Source organism: Cynocephalus volans, chromosome X (genome assembly GCF_027409185.1).
Source record: "Cynocephalus volans isolate mCynVol1 chromosome X, mCynVol1.pri, whole genome shotgun sequence".
Taxonomy (NCBI): Eukaryota; Metazoa; Chordata; class Mammalia; order Dermoptera; family Cynocephalidae; genus Cynocephalus; species Cynocephalus volans.
The window spans coordinates 41,983,505-42,003,961 of NC_084478.1; the positions used below are offsets into that span (position 1 = coordinate 41,983,505).

General features: G+C 38.9%; 1 protein-coding gene across 2 annotated transcripts in view; it reads right to left on the reverse strand.

Moving 5' to 3' along the window:
• The window catches only part of DMD (dystrophin), a 2,107,999-nt gene that overhangs the window by 15,100 nt on the left and 2,072,442 nt on the right, over window positions 1-20,457 (reverse strand). For both annotated transcript variants that reach the window (XM_063083086.1, XM_063083084.1), the window contains 2 exons: window positions 14,812-15,055; window positions 13,667-13,790 (listed from right to left, as the gene is read on the reverse strand). In XM_063083086.1, the coding sequence (XP_062939156.1) occupies window positions 13,667-13,790; window positions 14,812-15,055 (368 nt within the window). The remainder of the gene's footprint in view (window positions 1-13,666; window positions 13,791-14,811; window positions 15,056-20,457) is intronic.

The window sequence follows — 20,457 nt, forward strand, 5'->3', positions numbered from 1 at the left end:
ATTATACTGGAAAAGTTAAAACAGGTGGGCTGGCCAGTTAGCTCATTTGGGAGAGCATGGTACTGGTAACGCCAAGGTCAAGAAGGGTCTGGACCCCTTACTAGTCAGCCGCAAAAAAAAAAAAAAAAAAAAAAAAAAGTTAAAACAGCTAAAAAAAAGCCTGAAGTTAAAGTAACACTATTGTACTATTGGATACTGAGCTGGTTTCTTTCTTTTTATTTTTTTGAAATCCAACTTTTAATTAATTAATTTATTTATTTTTAAATTTTATTTTGTCAATATACATTGTGGTTGATTATTGTTGCCCATCACCAAAACCTTCCTCCCTCCTCCCTCTCCTCCCTCCCCACCAACAATGTCCTTTCTGTTTGCTTGTCATATCAACTTCAAGTAATTGTATTTGTTATATCTTCTTCCCCCTGCCCCCGGTATTTTTTTTTTTGTGTGTGTGTGTGTGTGAATTTATATATTAATTTTTACTGAGCTGGATTTCTTAAATGCCTTAAAAAACCCATAAAAATTTTAAGACAGTGATGATTAACTCATGTACTCAAATATTTATCGGTAGTTAGAGCATGGTGCGAAGAACACCACGGTCCAGAGTTCAATCCCTGTACTGGCCAGCTGCCAAAATAAAACCACAAAACCATATATATATATATATATTTATCAAAAGCTAAATATATGACTGCCAACGTTCTGGATGCTGGGGTTATAGCAATAAACAACCAAAAATCCCTGTCTCCATAAAACTCATGTGCTTATGGAGGCACAAAGGCTAAACAGATAAACAAATAATGTCAGGTGGAGATAAACACTCCAAGGAGAAGGTTAGCAAGAGGAAATGAGGAAGTCTTTAGAAAGGGGAGTCTTGGAAACCCCCATTGATGAGAGGCAGTTGAACAAAAACTTTAAGGACTTGAGAGTGTGAGCCACGTCAGTATTTGAAACAAGAGTGCTCCAGACAGAGGGAACAGCAAATGCAAAGGCTCTGAGAGAGGAGTGTGGGTGGTCTGCCCAAAGTACAGCAAGAAGATGGCCAGTGGAGACACAGCAGAGTGACCATGGGTTGGAGGGAGTATACTTCTCTGGCCCAGAAATTTGGGCTTGGTCATGTGACCTGCTTTGGCCAATGGAATGTCCTTGAGTGGTTGGGCTCCTCTTGTGCTTCTGTGCCATAAGAAGCACATGGCCCAGGTAGCCTGCTGGCCCAAGGAGGATGAGAGACATGTGGAACACACCTGAACGCAACCCCAAACCTGGAGTCAAGCCCAGTTGAGCTCCAGCAAAACTCCAGCTAACAAACAGATGCGTGAATGAGAAATAGGCAACTTGAAAATTTTGTGGTTGTTTGTTACACAGCAATAGGTGACTTATACACTGTTTTAAGGTGCTGAACCAGCAATACACCAAAATTTATGGGTTGTCTAATTATTCACAATATAGCTGCAATGTAATAGTCAACCCCAAAATGTATCTGATTCTAACAACAAACAATACCTGTGACCACAAGCCCCCTTTCTCCACACAAAAAGAACACTTTTTATTTATTCAATAAGAAAAGTACCTAATGAGTCCCAACTGTGAAAACTAGGAAATTGGCCAACCCTTATCTCTACTTTACTGATTCAATGCCTACTCAAACAACATACTGATAGTGGTTGAAGGATTTTAAACTTAGTTAAAAGCAATTCTTTGATATTAACACTTCAACTTGATTCCCATAAACACACATAAAAATGCTTTTTGGATTATTAGCTGTATAGTCTTCTTGGCTTGTCTGAAGTTGGCCCAAAGAAATGACTGAAACATTTAAACAAAGAATGTTTCAAAATCAGGAAAGACACAGTCAAAGTTAAATAGTACCTTGATATAGCATAATATCTTCTTTAATCACTGCTGAAGTGGGAAGAAAAAAAGTGAGATGACTCAATTTAATCTGAGCAAAAAGAAACGAAATGGCTTGCCATGGCAAGATATTCTGCAAGTCTTCCGAAACATACGATGGTTTCAGACTTTCTTGAAGGGATGATATCCCATCTGACTCACTTCCCTTTCCTCAGTTCAAATGCTGATAATGGGTCTATTTGCATAAAAAGTGATTTTGGCTAGAACCTATGCAGCCTTTGCAGAATAGACACAAGAATACTTACTCCTGTGATTTTGCCTGCATCTAAGCAAATTATTTTCTGTTTAAAAAAAAAAGAAAGCTGTGCACCAAAAAAAAGTATTTTCTTTCATAAGGGAGGCTGTGTATGAGCAAATATACCCACTATTATTTTTCTTTGGATTTTAACATATTTCCAACTTGATGTATTATTACTATATTACTCACGTCTTTCTTGCCTTTCTTTAGTTTTTGGAAAAAAAAATACAATGATTTATCTAGTACTCTATATTTAGCTTCAATTACTTTTTTTACATTATGGTTTGGAGTAGATATGTTCAATTTTACACATAAATGCTGTGTATAACTTTTTAAATATATTATGGTGTAGAATGATGATGCTGATTATTAGCTGGTCAGTTTTGAATGTGGTGAAAGGTACTGAAATTAGTAGTTAAATTTCTTAAATGTCTGGATTGTTCCATATCAACACATGAATGTATTCTGCTTGATTTCCAAAACATTAATTCAACAAGCACTTTACTGAATGTTTGTTGGATAGAATGTGCTCAAATGGGAAAGGAAATGAGCAAGACTTAGGCTTTTAAGGAGCTTAACTTTAGGGAGCTCTAGGGAGAAGACAGAAATACTGTCTATACAACAAAATAAATGTCAATATTTAAAGCATACATAAGTAAGTTCCAGAGGAAGACTCAGAGTGAAAAGAAAGGATGGTATATTTCAGGTTAAGAAAACATTACGATCAAGGCCAAAGAAGACCGTGCTAAGGAGTCTGGACTTTATCCTGTAGGGCAAACAGAAGCCATAAAATGCTTAAAGAGGAAAATAATATGATACAATCTGAATGGGAGGGGAGCAACTAGAAGCATCTGGAAGATGGACTGGAAAGACAGAAAGACCAAAGGCAGAAAAACCAATTAGGAGAGTATTCATATTAGTTCAGGTAGTACATGGTGAGGGCTAAATTTCCGCAGAAGCAGCTGAATTGATCGTGTTTTGCTCTTTTTATAAGAAGCAAAACAGACTGACTTTGGTGATTGGATTGGTGGTGGTGAGACATGGCTAAGGAAGGTGGGTAAAGGAAGAAAGTGTGGAAAATGACTGTGTTTGTATAGATTGGAAAATTGGAAGAGATGTTCTGAAGGCCAATTGTGATTTCAGAATGGGTTATATTTTTATCTGTAGTTTTTATCCAGAGGGTGCTCAGGAGAGAGGTCTGAGCTGGAAATCTTGCAGAAGCCAAGGAGAGTAAAGAGTGAAGGGGATGGAGAGAGGATCTTGAGGAAAGCCTTGATGTGGTGCACTGGAAAGGACACCACGTCACCTATGTGGTAATGTGGCATAAAATATTTAACCTGCAAAGAGGCAAATCCAATTGAGGAACATTCTACAAAACATCTGGCCTGACCTCTTCTAAAATGTCAGTGTCATGAAAGATGTAAAGAGGCTGGGGAAGAGTTCTAGATTAGAGACTAAGGAGACATGACAATTAAATGCAAAGCATGACCCTTCATTAGATCCTGAATTAAAAAAAAAATAGCTATAAAGAATGTTATTGGCAAAATTAGGGGTCTTTGAATTTAAATTGTATATTAGATAATGGTACTGTATCAGTGTTCATTTCTTGAGTGTGATAATTCTACTGTGGTTATGTATGAGCATATCTTTCATCTTGGAAGACACAGGTTGAAATGTTTAGGGGTGGAGTGTCATTATGTATGGAGACATAACCATTGAATGGGTTAGTAAGATAAAAAAATCAACTAGTGAGTTTCAAGATGGCGGCGGCTGCGGCGGCTGGCGCGGAGTAGCTGAGGTGGAAAAGGTGGCCACTGGGCCTCAGGCAGCCGGGAAACTTGTGGACCTTCCTCTGGCCATCTCTTAAGGGAGGACTGCTGCTGCTGGCCGGTCGTGGGGGCTCAACGCCACTTTGCCCCCCGCAGGAGAGGCTGCCTCATTTACCGGCAACAGCTTTGAAGTGTGGAGCAGGAAAAGAACTGATTCTTAGCTGCAAAAGCGAGTCTTGAAACAGGGAACACGGCGCCAGGGCTGCTGTGGATGCAGCCAGGATCCCGGAGGCTGGGGCCGCACTGAAGGCGGCCAGCTGCCCTATTCAGGATTCGAGGTTTCAGGCCGGCATTAAAGAAGATTCCTGGGAGCACCCGAGCGGCGCCGCGACTGAACAGCCCGAGGCGGCAGCGCCGAGAACACGGAAGGCAACAAACCAGAGACAGAGCGAGCGCCCGACCTGGCACAGCACTGTGAGTGATCCCTGGCACAGCTCTGTTCGGGGGGTGGTTGCCCACCCGGCTTCCGCCTGCACCACCAGGCCACTCACTGCCCCGGTGCTGCCTCCATTTTCCCAGGTGCGGGCAGCTCCGCCCTGTTCGGCCATCACTGAGCCAATTTGCTTGGCCTGGCGCGGGGCTTTCCGGACCCTGCGGGCCGGCCTCCTCTCCCACTCCCTCCGCGGTTCTCTGGCGGGGCTGGGGGTGTGGGGCGTCCCGACCAGTGTTGGGAGGGCTAGGAAATACGGGCGGGCCGACTGTCACTCCACCACACCCTGGACTCCGGCCCGGTAAACTTCCTGTTACTGGGAGGCAGATACCATCTCTGCGACCACCAGTTTGGAAAAAAGCCTAACGAATTTCTGGTTGGGAATAGTGTGGTAGGAGAGTTCCCAGGTCCGCTTGAACCTGCCGGAGAGCAGGCTGCAGGCGGGCACTAGACTCGGTTTATACCGGGGGGATACAAAGGTGAACAAGACCCGAGAAAGATCTACACAGTGCTACAAAGGCACCCAGAGAGACCGGTCGTCTGTGCCTAGCAGAAACCTGGTAGACTTCCTGGGCGAGGCGGTGCTGAGCAGGGTCTTGAAGGCCCAGCTGATAGACGAGGGGTGCAGAAGACACACCCCAGCCCAGCACAGTGTGCACAGAGGGGGGAGACGTGCGGCCAGGGAGGCGGAGACTCGACAGAAACCACACACCGGGTGGGGTCGCCACTGCACGATCTAACAGCCTGGGCCAGAGCACACGGAACGGGGAGAAGTCCTGTACAGAAAGTGAAAGCTCAACAGAGATCACACACCCTGTGGTGCGTGATCCACCAGCCCAGCAGAGTACAAGCTGACCAGAAAGGTGGATCCCCGGAGAAGCCCAAGACCCGAGGCAACCACACACACAAGACACTAGAGGCCAACTGAGCTGTCACAGCGGGAGCCATACCAAATTGGCAACCACAGCAACATTCTAGTTAGTCATTAGTCTCAAACCGGTGGACTGTGAAACCCCCTGCCACAATGAATAAACACCAAAAAAAAGACACCAGAAATACAAAAAATCAAGAAAGTACACCACCAAAAGTTAATAAATCTCATACTCTAGATCCTATAGAACAAGAAGCCCTTGAAATAACTGACAAGGAATTTCGAGTGATAATTCTAAGGAAACTGAATGAGATACAAGAAAACTCAGCTAGACATCATGATGAAATGAGGAAAAGTATACAGGATCTGAAAGAGGAAATATACAAGGAAATCAATGTCCTGAAAAAAAATGTAGCAGAACTTGCTGAACTGAAGAAGTTATTCAGCGAAATAAAAAACACAACGGAGGGTTTAACCAGCAGGCTTGTCGAAGTTGAAGAGAGAACCTCTGAACTTGAAGATGGGCTGTTTGAAATAACACAAGCAGACAAAAAGAAAGAAAAAAGAATCAAGGACATGGAAGAAAATCTGAGAGAGATATCAGACAACCTCAAGCGCTCAAATATCCGAGTCATGGGTATTCCAGAAGGGGAGGAAAATGGAGATTCCATTGAAAACATATTCAACAAAATAGTGGCAGAAAACTTCCCAGGTTTAGGAAAAATCACAGATCTTCAGATCCAGGAAGCTCAACGATCTCCAAATGTATTCAACCCAAAAAGGCCTTCTCCAAGACATGTCATAGTCAAATTGGCAAAACTCAGAGACAAAGAGAGAATCTTAAAAGCTGCAAGAGAGAAGCGTCAAATCACCTATAAGGGAGCCCCAATCAGGTTAACATCAGACTTTTCATCACAAACCCTAAAAGCTAGAAAGGAATGGGATGATATTTTCAAAATACTAAAAGACAAAGATTGCCAGCCAAGAATACTCTACCCTGCAAGGCTATCCTTCCGAAATGAGGGGCAAATAGTATATTTCTCAGACAAACAAAAACTGCGGGAGTTCACTACCACAAGACCACCCTTACAAGAAATCCTCAAGGGAGTACTGGGTTTGGTTCCTGAAAAATAACTACCACTGCCATAAAAACCTAAGAAAAATCTAAACCCGCTAGTACAATAAAAATGGCATTCATGAAGAGAAAACAAGCTAACAAAAACACTATCTACAACCTAAGGAACCAACAAACAAAGAAACCAAACAGTAAATCAGAAAGCAAGGAACAAAAGACACCTAAGACAACCAAACAACCAATAAAATGCTAGGAATAAATCAACACCTTTCAATAACAACTCTTAATGTTAAAGGCTTAAATTCCCCAATTAAAAGACACAGACTGGCTGACTGGATCAAAAAGCAGGACCCAACTATATGCTGCCTACAAGAGACCCACCTCACCCATAAAGATTCACACAGACTAAGAGTGAAAGGATGGAAAAAGATTTACCATGCAAACAGAAAAGAAAAACGAGCTGGAGTTGCTATTCTTATATCTGACAAAATAGACTTTAAACTAAAAACCATAAAAAGAGACAATGAGGGACACTACTTAATGATAAAAGGACTGATCCATCAAGAAGACATAACAATCATAAATATGTACGCACCCAATGTTGGAGCAGCCAGATTTATAAAACAAACTCTATTAGACCTAAAGAAGGTAATAGACACTAATACCATAATAGCAGGGGACCTGAACACTCCACTGTCAATATTAGACAGATCATCTAGGCAAAGAATCAGTAGAGAAACACAAGATCTAAACAAGACTCTAGACCAATTGGAATTGGCAGATATCTACAGAACATTCCACCCAACAACCTCAGAATATTCATTCTTCTCATCAGCACATGGATCATTCTCCAGGATAGATCACATATTAGGTCACAAATCAAGTCTCAATAAATTCAAAAAAATTGGAATTATCCCATGTATCTTCTCAGACCACAATGGATTAAAACTAGAAATTAATAACAAACGAAACTCTGGAAACTATACAAACACATGGAAATTAAACAGCATTCTACTTAATGACATATGGGTCCAAGAAGAAATCAAGCAGGAAATCAAAAAGTTTATTGAAACTAATGAAAACAATGATACATCATACCAAAACCTGTGGGATACTGCAAAAGCAGTATTGAGGGGAAAATTTATTGCATTAAATGCTCACTTCAGAAGAATGGAAAGATGGCAAGTGAACAACCTAACACTTCACCTTAAAGAACTAGAAAAACAAGAACAATCCAATCCTAAAGTTAGCAGACGGAAAGAAATCATTAAGATCAGAGCAGAACTGAATGAAATTGAAAACCAAAAAACAATTCAAAAGATCAACGAATCAAAAAGTTGGTTTTTTGAAAAGATAAATAAAATTGACAAACCATTAGCATGGCTAACAAAAAAAAGAAGAGAGAAGACTCAAATAACAAAAATTAGAAATGAAAAAGGCGATATTACAACTGATTCATCTGAAATACAAGGAATCATTCGAGACTACTATAAACAACTATACGCCAACAAATTTGAAAATCTGGAGGAAATGGATAAATTTCTGGACACACACAAGCTCCCAAAACTGAACCGTGAAGACGTAGAAAATTTGAACAGACCAATAACAATAAAGGAGATTGAAGCTGTTATCAGAAGGCTCCCAACAAAGAAAAGCCCAGGACCAGATGGATTCACAGCAGAATTTTACCAAACATTCAAAGAGGAATTGACACCGATTCTTTACAAACTATTCCAAAAGATTGAAACGGACGCAAATCTCCCAAACTCATTCTATGAAGCAAACATCATCCTGATACCAAAACCAGGTAAAGATATAACCAAAAAAGAAAACTACAGGCCGATATCCTTGATGAATATAGATGCAAAAATCCTCACTAAAATACTAGCAAACAGAATACAGCAACACATACGAAAAATTATTCATCACGATCAAGTGGGATTCATCCCAGGGATGCAAGGTTGGTTCAACATACGCAAATCAATAAATGTGATACACCATATTAATAAACTCAAACACAAGGACCATATGATCATCTCTATAGATGCTGAAAAAGCATTTGATAAAGTTCAGCACTCATTCATGACAAAGACCCTCTATAAGTTAGGTATAGAGGGAAAGTATCTCAACATAATTAAAGCCATATATGACAAACCCACAGCCAATATCATCCTGAATGGGGAAAAGCTGAAAGCTTTTCCTTTAAGAACAGGCACTAGACAAGGATGCCCACTCTCACCACTGCTATTCAACATAGTGTTGGAAGTACTAGCCAGAGCAATCAGAGAAGAGAAGGAAATAAAGGGCATCCAGATTGGAAAAGATGAAGTCAAACTGTCCCTGTTTGCAGATGACATGATCCTATATATCGGACAGCCTAAAATCTCTACAAAAAAACTGTTGGAATTGATAAATGATTTCAGCACAGTAGCAGGATACAAAATCAACACACAAAAATCAGTAGCATTTCTTTTCTCCAATAGTGAACATGCAGAAGGAGAAATCAAGAAAGCCTGCCCATTTACAATAGCCACCAAAAAAATAAAATACTTAGGAATTGAGTTAACCAAGGATGTGAAAAATCTCTATAATGAGAACTACAAACCACTGCTGAGAGAAATTAGAGAGGATACAAGAAGATGGAAAGATATTCCATGCTCTTGGATTGGAAGAATCAACATAGTGAAAATGTCCATACTACCCAAAGTGATATACAAATTCAATGCAATCCCCATCAAAATTCCAAAGACATTTTTCTCAGAAATGGAAAAAACTATTCAGACATTTATATGGAACAATAAAAGACCACGAATAGCCAAAGCAATGCTCAGCAAAAAAAATAAAGCTGGAGGCATAACACTACCTGACTTTAAGCTATACTACAAAGCTATAATAACCAAAACAGTATGGTACTGGCATAAAAACAGACACACTGACCAATGGAATAGAATAGAGAATCCAGAAATCAACCCACACACTTACTGCCATCTGATCTTTGACAAAGGCACCAAGCCTATTGACTGGGGAAGGGACTGCCTCTTCAGCAAGTGGTGCTGGGATAACTGGATATCGATATGCAGGAGATTGAAACTAGATCCATACCTCTCACCGTATACTAAAATCAACTCAAAATGGATTAAGGATTTAAATATACACCCTGAGACAATAAAACTTCTTAAAGAAAACATAGGAGAAACACTTCAGGAAATAGGACTGGGCACAGACTTCATGAATACGACCCCAAAAGCACGGGCAACCAAAGGAAAAATAAACAAATGGGATTATATCAAACTAAAAAGCTTCTGCACAGCAAAAGAAACAATTAAAAGAGTTAAAAGACAACCAACAGAGTGGGAGAAAATATTTGCAAAATATACATCTGACAAAGGATTAATATCCAGAATATATAAGGAACTCAAACAACTTTACAAGAGGAAAACAAGCAACCCAATTAAAAAATGGGCAAAAGAGCTAAGTAGGCATTTCTCTAAGGAAGATATACAAATGGCCAACAGACATATGAAAAAATGCTCAACATCACTCAGCATCCGGGAAATGCAAATCAAAACCACATTGAGATACCATCTAACCCCAGTTAGGATGGCTAAAATCCAAAAGACTCTGAACGATAAATGCTGGCGAGGCTGCGGAGAAAAAGGAACTCTCATACATTGTTGGTGGGACTGCAAAATGGTGCAGCCTCTATGGAAAATGGTATGGAGGTTCCTTAAACAATTGCAAATAGATCTACCATACGACCCAGCCATCCCACTGTTGGGAATATACCCAGAGGAATGGAAATCATCAAGTCGAAGGTATACCTGTTCCCCAATGTTCATCGCAGCACTCTTTACAATAGCCAAGAGTTGGAACCAGCCCAAATGCCCATCATCAGATGAGTGGATACGGAAAATGTGGTACATCTACACAATGGAATACTACTCAGCTATAAAAACGAATGAAATACTGCCATTTGCAACAACATGGATGGACCTTGAGAGAATTATATTAAGTGAAACAAGTCAGGCACAGAAAGAGAAATACCACATGTTCTCACTTATTGGTGGGAGCTAAAAATTAATATATAAATTCACACACACCCATACATACACACACACAAACCGGGGGGGGTGGGGAAGAAGATATAACAACCACAATTATTTGAAGTTGATACAACAAGCAAACAGAAAGGACACTGTCGGGGGGGAGGGGGGGAGGGAGAAGGGAGGGAGGTTTTGGTGATGGGAAGCAATAATCAGCTACAATGTATATCGACAAAATAAAATTTAAAAAAAAAATAAAATAAAATAAAATAAAATAAAATAAAAAAAAAAAAATCAACTAGCTATACACACATATATGTATGATAAATATACACATAAAATATAAATATATACAATTATATAACAATTTTAGCATACAGATCTATATAAATAGATGTTAATCTAAAAAATGTATGCAGTATATTTAACAACATATAAATATAAAAGTACATAAATAAATAGATATAAAGCAAATGTGGCAAAATGTTGAATTAATGGGAATTTTGTCCTAAGTTTGAAATTCTTCTAAATAAAAAGCTAGGGAACCACCATGTTGTAAGCCTGAAATATACAAGCAAGTTATCTCTTAGCTTTACCCAGCCCCTGGAATATAGCACTTTATCCTTGTATTCAGCTCTGCCATGATATTCTTGGCTCCCCAAATCATGAAGACCACAGCCTGATGTGTACTTTAATTTGAGTGCTTTAACGGACATGCTGCCTCTTCGCTTGTGTTGACAGCCTAAACAATAAATGCCTCTAAGCACCCAGGGCTCTGAATCTCACCACTAAAATATGCAACTTAGTTTCACATGCTTTACTTACTTCAAAAAGGGGGAAAATCCCGCAGTAGAAAGTAACAGTAGAGATACTAAAGCTCAGTCGTTTTCGGAATTTATAAGGCGTACAGTATTTTTTCATGCACTGTGCTATCATTTACTGTCCCAACAGTCCATTAGCTATATTTAAATCTGATATGGAGAAAGAGAATCTGACTCAGAGATTACCCTAAATCACTGAGGTGTAGTAAAGTCAGGAAAACAACCTCAAACATTTCCTCTTCCTTCTCAAAAGAACTGAAACCTGACTTTCCTACAAGGTTTGATTTCGGAAGAGAATATGCCTCTGTCCACTGCTCCAGGTTTGTGAACTTCATCAGATTTCCCTCAACTGCTCTCTCTCCTTCCTCATAAATGCTCACCTCCTCAGAGCCCTCATCCACCTTCCTCAACATCTTTCCCATCCTGGCCTAACACCATCATCGCGAATAAGGACCTCATCACCCTGCCAATGAGCCCAACAACCCTGGCCTTACCGCCCATGAACCACACCCCTTACATCTCTAGTGATCTCCATGTACAACCTTCAGCAGCTCACTGGGAGGCTCCATCTTAGATGTAGGAAATTCCTTGAAAACATTGTACTTCCGTGATGCCCAACTTTTGAATTTTCCTGACCATGGTCTCCAAATCTTCCACCATGAAACTCACTCCCACCCTTGACATTTTCTTTCTGTGCTATGAATTTTGGTTGGACACTTTGCCTCTTTATTCTAACCTCATGGAAGATCTCAAGTATGAAAAGAATTCCTGAACACACCATCATATCAAACAACAGAGCTTTAAGTGTGAGGAATCAAAGAGTCACAGGTCTCTTCTTTTCTGTGAGGTAAGATTGAGAGGGTCAAGCATATAACCAGTAGAGCTGACTCATGCTGGGTCTTAAGAGAGAAGAAAAGAGGGGGATAGACAGAGCATTTGTGGCCTTCATAAAACCCTGTTATCTAGCCTAGCACAGCAGGAAAAACCAATAAGCAGCTGGCTAGCAACTCCTGTCGCAGCCTTCATTACCACTGTAAAATGCCTTACTCGTTTCAACCTTCTTTTATCATTTATGCCTCGTCAACTCCAGCTTTCTTCGAACCCAGTCCTAGGCAGAGAACACTGCTGAAGAATAACACCAGACCACACTGACTATTTCATCAGCAAATTCACCTTTTACCTTAACCCTCATTCTTACTTGGTAATGTCCCAAAAGTGTCTTCACTTTTCTTAATCCTTAATCATTTTTAAGATTACCTGATCTTTTATTTCATTGAAAAGATAGGAAGTTCTCCAGTCTCCCTTCTCTTGGCTGAAAATGCTTTATCAGAAATGGTCAATGCATTTATAGTGATTTAGTAGGCTATGATTTATTTTCATTTCCATTGAGCTTTCTTTAGCATTTGACCTTTTCATCACATCTCCCTTGAACCTATCCCTACTCCCCAGTCCTTCACGACCCCATCATCCAAATGGAGGTCTTCCCCAAGGCAATGCATCCAAGCACCTTTGTTATATATTTCTCATCTCACGCCTTCAGCAATCAATTCTATCGAGCTCATTCTCAAATCTCCCCAGCTTGCCCTCTTACACTAGGTATGGACATGTACTTTAACTTCTTTCTAGATAGGACCGAGACCTGCCAGTTCTTCAAACACATTATGTCTACAATCAAAAGTTTCACTGCCTTCTTCAAACCAAATCCCCTCCCCTCGTTTCCTTCCCTCACTTTTTGCAGTCAGTCCCCAGGCCCTGAGAACTCTATTTTCATGTAATAGTCTCCCAGTCATCTTCTCCCACATCCTTCAAGCACAGGCCCTCAAACTCACATATCTCAGCCTTTGCAGTTGCCTCCTAAATGGTCTTTCCACCTATAGAAGTTTTACTTTGGGCCAGAGACAGCTGCCAGAATACATCTTTTTTAGAAATTTCTTACCTGATAATTAAAAACTAAAATAAGTCAAACACCTCTGCCCAACTTTCATGTCACTAGAATGTGACTCCAATCTTCCTCTGCAGCCTTATTTCCATCTACCTCCTGCTGGGACCCGTCTTTCTACTAAACTGGACTACTGGCTGTTTCCCACCCTTGGCCCAAGATCCTCACCTCTATACCTTCACTTACGCTATTCCTTTTTCAAGATATGCTTGGACCCTACTCCATCTTTTGGAACCCTCCATAAATATCAATTGGTCATACAGTCTTCCTTGGTCTCTAAAATGAATGGAACTTTAATACCACTCTGCCTTGTTGTGAATAACTGAAAGGCTGGCTCTCCTAGGGTTAGGACTATGTCACTCATCATTATATCCCCTGGGGCATTTGTGACAATGCCTTGTCCAGAATTGGTATTAGATAATTTAAGCTGATGACTTCAAACTGTGAGCAAACATTTCACTATTTCCAAATCTTAAGAGATAACAAAATCTGGAAGTAGCCAGGACACTTACCCATGGATTCTGAAGTTTGACTGCCAACCACTCGGAGCAGCATAGGCTGACTGCTGTCTGACCTCTGTAGAGAGGTAGAAGGAGAAGACACCGTTGTACCATTCACCTTGGCCTCTGCCTGGGGCTAAGGCATCAAAAAGAAAACAGAATTACTTTTCATAATAAACACTCAAATGCATATATAAATATAAAAGTATAGACACTCAGTACTCAGAAATTTTGACTCTTCCTACTTAGAAATCTCCCACAAGACTGCTGAATTTGGAATATTTCAGTGTTGATATGATCCATCGATAGTGTCTTTGTATCTGAATTGTGCCCCTTATAAATCTGAAAAAAAATTGGAGCTACAGTGGAAAGAGACTATAAATCATTAGACTAAATAACTTAAAGATTTAGAAAGTCATGTGAGAATGCTGAGACCAAGTGAGAGCTCAAAAACATAATGGAGAATTCATATTTTTGTGAAGCATTAAGTAACAGGATGGAGAGAACATATCTCAAAATTAAAAATTTCTAGAAAGCCGGGACCATGTCCAAGTAGGGCTTATTACAATGCAGTGTCTTGCTAGATTTTCAATGGATGCTTAAAAAAATTATGTTAAGAATTAGAAGAAGGAAAAAACCCAAAGGTATACCAGAAAATATAACTAATTGCAAAGAAGAGAGTTCCATTTCAAGAGGTAAAATTTTCACATTTAGAGAGGTAGCAAAAACCTTTTAGCATTTTTTTCCAAAATGTATTTCTTTTTTTTTTTTTTTTTGTCTTTTTCGTGACCGGCACTCAGCCAGTGAGCGCACCGGTCATTCCTATATAGGATCCGAACCCACGGCGGGAGCGTCGCTGCGCTCCAAGCGCCACACTCTCCCGAGTGCGCCACGGGCTCGGCGCTCCAATATGTATTTCAAACTCATCAAATAAGAAACATTTTGGTTGGAAACTATTTTGAACAAATATGAAGACATATTAGTTTTCCTCTTCTTATATTCCTTGATACTAGCACTTTGCTACACACATACCAAGCACTGGGAATCGATGCTTGTTGCTCTTATAAAATGGACTATGAATTCTATTTTTTAGTTTTATTTAAAATGAGAAAATGAATGTCTGTAAACATTTCATATTAGAGAGATGTGGGCCTCACTTGCTCCAGCAGCTGCCTTAGCCTATGTAACTGTGACTCCAGCTGCTTATTATGGTCTTCCAGGATTTGCATCCTGGCTTCCAGGCGGCCTTTGTGTTGACGCAGTAGCTTGGCCTCAGCAATGAGCTCAGCATCCCGGGGACTCTGGGGAGACGTGGGCATCATTTCAGGAGGCGACGGCAGTGGGGACAGGCCTTTATGTTCGTGCTGCTGCTTTAGACGATCATATTCTGCTTGCAGATTCCTGTTGGCATCAAAGAAGTAAAAAGAAAGAAAGAAAGAAGGAAAAAAATTTGAATTTCATCACCTGATTTCGTATAAAATGGCAGAGAGATGCATCTGACCGCCACCAAACAACAGCGACCAAAGAGAGGCACTAATGAAGGGTGTTTATGACGATGATCTTACCAATGCTAAAAGAACGAAATAAAATTCAAGCTTTGGACTGGTGTGTGAGAAGAGATGCTTTTCAGTTTTTTATGTTATACTAAAAGCCTCATGAGTGCTATGTTCAGATATGTAAGCAGCAAAGGATTTAATCATTTTGTAAATATTTCTTTAGAATGTCATGAGATTAAAATTTTTGTACCTCTATCAATGCTTTGGTTTGCTTAAAAAATCATCAAGTATTTTCAATAGAAATGTACAAGAGTATAGTAAGAGTATACCCATGTACCCACCACCCTGCTTTAATAAATTTAACATTTGCCATATGTTCTTCAAAACATTTTTGAAGTAATGTAAGATGACAGCTAAAGCTGAAGCTCCCCCACATACTCTCCTCAGTACCATACTATTTCCTCCCCACCATCGTCCCCAAAGAGGTGATGCCATATTGAATTCCATGTCCATCATTACCATCCATTATGTCCACAAATATTAGGTTGAACTCCATAAAGATGCTGATATTTGCCTGTTTTTTACCTACAAAAATGGCCATTTTATATGATTCAATCTAATGGCATTATTTTGCATGTTTTTAAACTTTGCATTTAAGAACTTCACGTTAAAGAATCTATATATCATTGTAAGAGTTGCTTTTTGCCTTCAATATTGTTTTGGAGATGTATCCATGTCGATACATAATAGTTTGCTCTTTTAACTGCTGTACGTCAACAACTTTCTCCTGCCCATGAACATTTAGGTTGTTTCCACCTTTTCACTGTTATAAACAATGATGCAATAAACTTCCTTATACCCCTCTCCTTGGATACCTGATTAAAAGATTCTTTACAGAACATATGTTGATGTGGAACTGTTGGGTCCTAGCAACATCTTCAACACTGCTACGTATCACCAAATTGTTCTCTTAAGTGGTTTTACCAACTTACACTCTGACATTAGTGAATGAAGTTTTCCATTTGGCCACATCCTCATCAAATACTTGGTGTTATCAGACACTTAAGTTGTGGCCAGTCTGATGGGTGCATTTTAATTTGCACAGCCTTGATTACTGGTGAGATTGAACTTCTTCGCATTAACTGGCTTTTCATGTTCCCTTTACCCATTTTCCTGCTGGGCTGTCCTTTCCTTATTAATGTTCTGTATATATTCTAAATGCTTATCCTTTGTCAGTGATGTGCACGGCAAATATTACCCCCTACCCTTATCTTATGGAGCTTATCTTTAACTTTTTCATTAGCACCCTGCGGTACAAAAATTGTAAATTTCAACATAAGCCTCTATGTTTTGTGCTTTTTATGTTTTGTTGAGAAAAATCTTTCTTACACCTACATTTCAAAGCTGAAAATTTTGTTTTTTACATTTATGACTTAATTCACCCAGAATCTGTTTTTGTGCTTGGTGGAAACATACGATCTAATTTTACTTTCCCCCCATAGATAAACTATTAAACCAGCTCCATTCATTGTATAGTCCATCTGCTCCCCACTGATTTCTAATGGTGCCCCTGCAATACATCAATAGTCCATAAATACATGAGTGTGCTTCTGAGCTCTCTATCCCAGTCTGTTGGTCTATCTGTATATCCTCGTGCAGATCCCATACTACAGCTTTAAATCAACTGGTATCTGGTAGGCCCTCCCATTCCCACCTTGTTCTTCCTCAAAATTGTCTTGGCTATTCGGACTCCTTTCATCTTCCTTATGATTTTCATATCAAGCTTTCATATCTTATGAAAATCCTTGTTGAAACTGTGCGTTTAAATTACACTGAATTTATCGATTAAACTGGTAAGAACTGGGTTCATATTATTGAGTCATTTCATGGCCATTAATAATGTTTTATATTTTACTGTGGTTTTTTTCCTCTTGCTTTTTAGGTTGAATGCTTAGATCATTTATTTATTATTTTTACTGTTTTTTGAATAAACACATTTAGGGTTATACATTTCCTTCTTGGTATCACTTTAATTTTATACCAAAAGTTTTGATATATATCGTTTGATTTTATTCAGTTGCCTCCATTTTGTAATCCCTATTGTGATTTTTTAATTTAACCCATAGTGATTTGAGTGCAGTTTTTGTATTTCCAAACTTTTTTTCACTTAACTTTTTAGTGCATGTTTCTAATTTAATTGCATTTTAGTCAGAGAACACCCATATGATGCTGATTCTTTGAAATTTAGCAATACCTTTTGTGACCAAGTTTGTAGTCACTTTTTAAAAATGTTCCTTGTGTACTTGAAAAAATGTGTATTTTCCCATTTGAAAGGTGGAGTCATATAGTGTGCTCATTATGTTGTTCAAGTGGTCTATATCTTTACCAGTTTTTTGATTCCTTGCAGGTATCAATCTTTGTTAGCAAGTGTTGAAATATAATTATGGATTTGATAGTTTCTCCTTTTAGTTCTGTCATAATTCACTTGATGTTTTTGGACCTATGTAGTTAAATGCATAAAAGATCTTGATTTTTCTTGGATTTTTCCTATGTAGTATGCTTTTTTGTTCCTAACAGTGTTTATTGCCGTGCGTTTTATTTCTTTTAAGTATTTCTATGGCTATTCCACTTTCTTTTGGTGACAAATGATGTCCAAAGAAATATAAATAATATTAGCAACACGCAAAGGTCCCAAATGCTTTAGGATTTACAGAGAACACAATTCCAATTGAGGATACGTCTGACTTTTGATACCCAGTGACTGATTAGAACTCTTGATATCTTCCAATTATAATAAATACCAAAATAGGATGACAGATTTCTGTTGTTCACAGATGATATTTCATCAGGTGAGAGACATTCCTATCCACAAATGTGGGATATCTACATCTATGAGAAGAGACATGAGACACAAGTGGTGAGTGGGCTAGAAGAGGTTTCCCATTGTCCAATCTGAGAAAGTAAGATAATCTCATGACAGGTTTCCTATTAAAGAAATATTTTCTTTTGTTCCATACCTGGAATGAACGTTCCACAGGAGATGGCTTGTCTTCCAAAATGCTCCGTTTCAACATGCTGGATATCCACATTGGAAAAGAAATAAAACCCAATCTACTCTTTTTTTTTTTTTTTTTAAGCTCTACCCTGTACCTAATGTCACAAGCTTTCTAGGAATTTATTTAAAGGCATGCAAAAAATAAATGTACGATCTTCTTCATCTGCAGGAAGAGAATCTCCTACCTGTACTGATTGAAATCCTAATGCTATCAATCTCCAAGGATAGCTGTTTGTGCAGTTTGTTTCACAGCAATCTGCTTTCACAAAGCAGTTATAAGAAGAGATTTATCAAAGGAGGCGTACCTTCAGTCAGATTCTGCACACTGGTCCTCTGGGTGTGAACCAAAGTATGTAGTTGCCCACATGAATTAAATCCAATTTCTGACCACTTAACTGGCAATCAGCTAAAACGTTTCTATAAACTTGAACCATCACCCAATGTTCACAAGGTCTCATTTCATAGGAATTACCTTCTATTTTTTTTCCCTTGTAGTTATTCACTAAAAGAAAACTACCTTCATTGAAATGTTCTGACAACACTTTTTTTATGTAGAATCTTATTCAAATTTCTTCTTTCTATCAGATTGGGTCATCCACGGTGTTTCTTTTGAAAACATTGTTTTTAGAAACGAACTTAAGGATGATACAAGTGATTACTGTCTAACTACCTACTTTTCACAAAGGTACTGACAGAAGACTCAGTTTTCTAGTGATCTTCCTTGGTATCTTGATTCTGTGGGTCTAGTTGTCCACAAGGCTCCCCATTTATGAGTTATTTATAAGTGCCTTTGTTCAGAAAACACGGTTTAGTATATATAACACATTACATTTGGTTTTGTGTATTCCAGGGAAAAACAGAAAACTTTCATTTTAATCAGCCAGGACTTCTCAAAGCTGAGCTGTGAAGCATACTAATTGCTCTATGTAGGCCTTTCTTTCCTTCCCAGATGTTTGAAATTTCTCTTGGGAGATCATTTCCTTAAAGATTCAGATCCTTCTTCAGTTCTGGAAGATTCTCAGTTATTACAGTTTCAAATATTGCTTCTCTGCCATTTCCTCCATTCTCTTCTTCTGAAACCCCTTAAATATACTCCTGAATAAACTTCTAGAGCCGTGTGGTCAAGTCTCCATTTCTCTTAATTGCTTATTTATATTTCTTATTTTTTTTTCTCTTGGTGCTATTCATAGTAAAGTCCTCAGTATCATCTTTTAATTCCCTCACCTTCTCTGATTGGGTCCAGTCTAGAATATAGCCTGTCTATTGAGTTTAGTAACGACAGTGACTATAGTTTTATTTGCAAATATGTCTTTTCCAGATCTGTTCTTCATCCATTTGTTTCTTAGTATTTTGTTATTTTAGTGAATGGTACTCCCTTATTTATGTGTTTGAGCATTCTAAATGTACTTAAAAGCAATTGTTGTTGTACTGTTCTATCATTTTACTTTCACCTAGAATTAAATAATCTTTTGATGGTTAATTTGGGAACAGGGGCTATCTCTTACTTCTTTGAGTGTTTTGGATTCTGGCTTGGAGACACATTTTAAAAGGGATGTTTTTTATGTGTGTGTTTTCTGTTATATTTTGTGTGTGAGTGTTTTCCTTTATATTTTCCTCTCCTTCTAAACTCATCTCTCTGTCAAGTGGTTTTGTAGCTGCTCCCACATGCCACTCAGGGGCCTGTAATCTAGAGCTAGATCTTACATCGGTAGTTTGCAGCTCCTACACTGGGTGCCATGGAGATGCCACTAATTCACCAGCAGGTAGTAGGCAGATTGGTTCCAGTCCTGGTTTCAAGGCTGTGATGCTCTCCTTCCCAACCTCACTCTTCACCTTTTCCCCAGGCTCTATGAATTAGGTCCATTGCTGCTTATAGGCTGTAGTCCCCTGCAGTAGTTAAAATTGTTCTTTTTTTATGCTTCTTGCAAGTATAAGTGTATATGTCTCTCCAGGTATATTTTTGTGGGGCCCTGATGTCAAATAGTAATCCTGGCTCTGGGCCCACCTTGTAAAGAAAATTATAATCCCTGTTACTACAGCAGGAGCTGAAAGCCCACAAACTTAGCCCCACTTACTACTCAACATGCCCTCTTTTTCTTTTTCTTTTTTTCTTCATTTCTCGTCCACAGAGATGTTCATCTTGTTTTTAAAGCCCAGCTATGTCTTTTTCATTTTTCACTCCATATATTATCTACCACTGGATAAATGGTAGGTGCAGAGGAAGATGCCTTAAAGCAAGAGCTAATGTTATC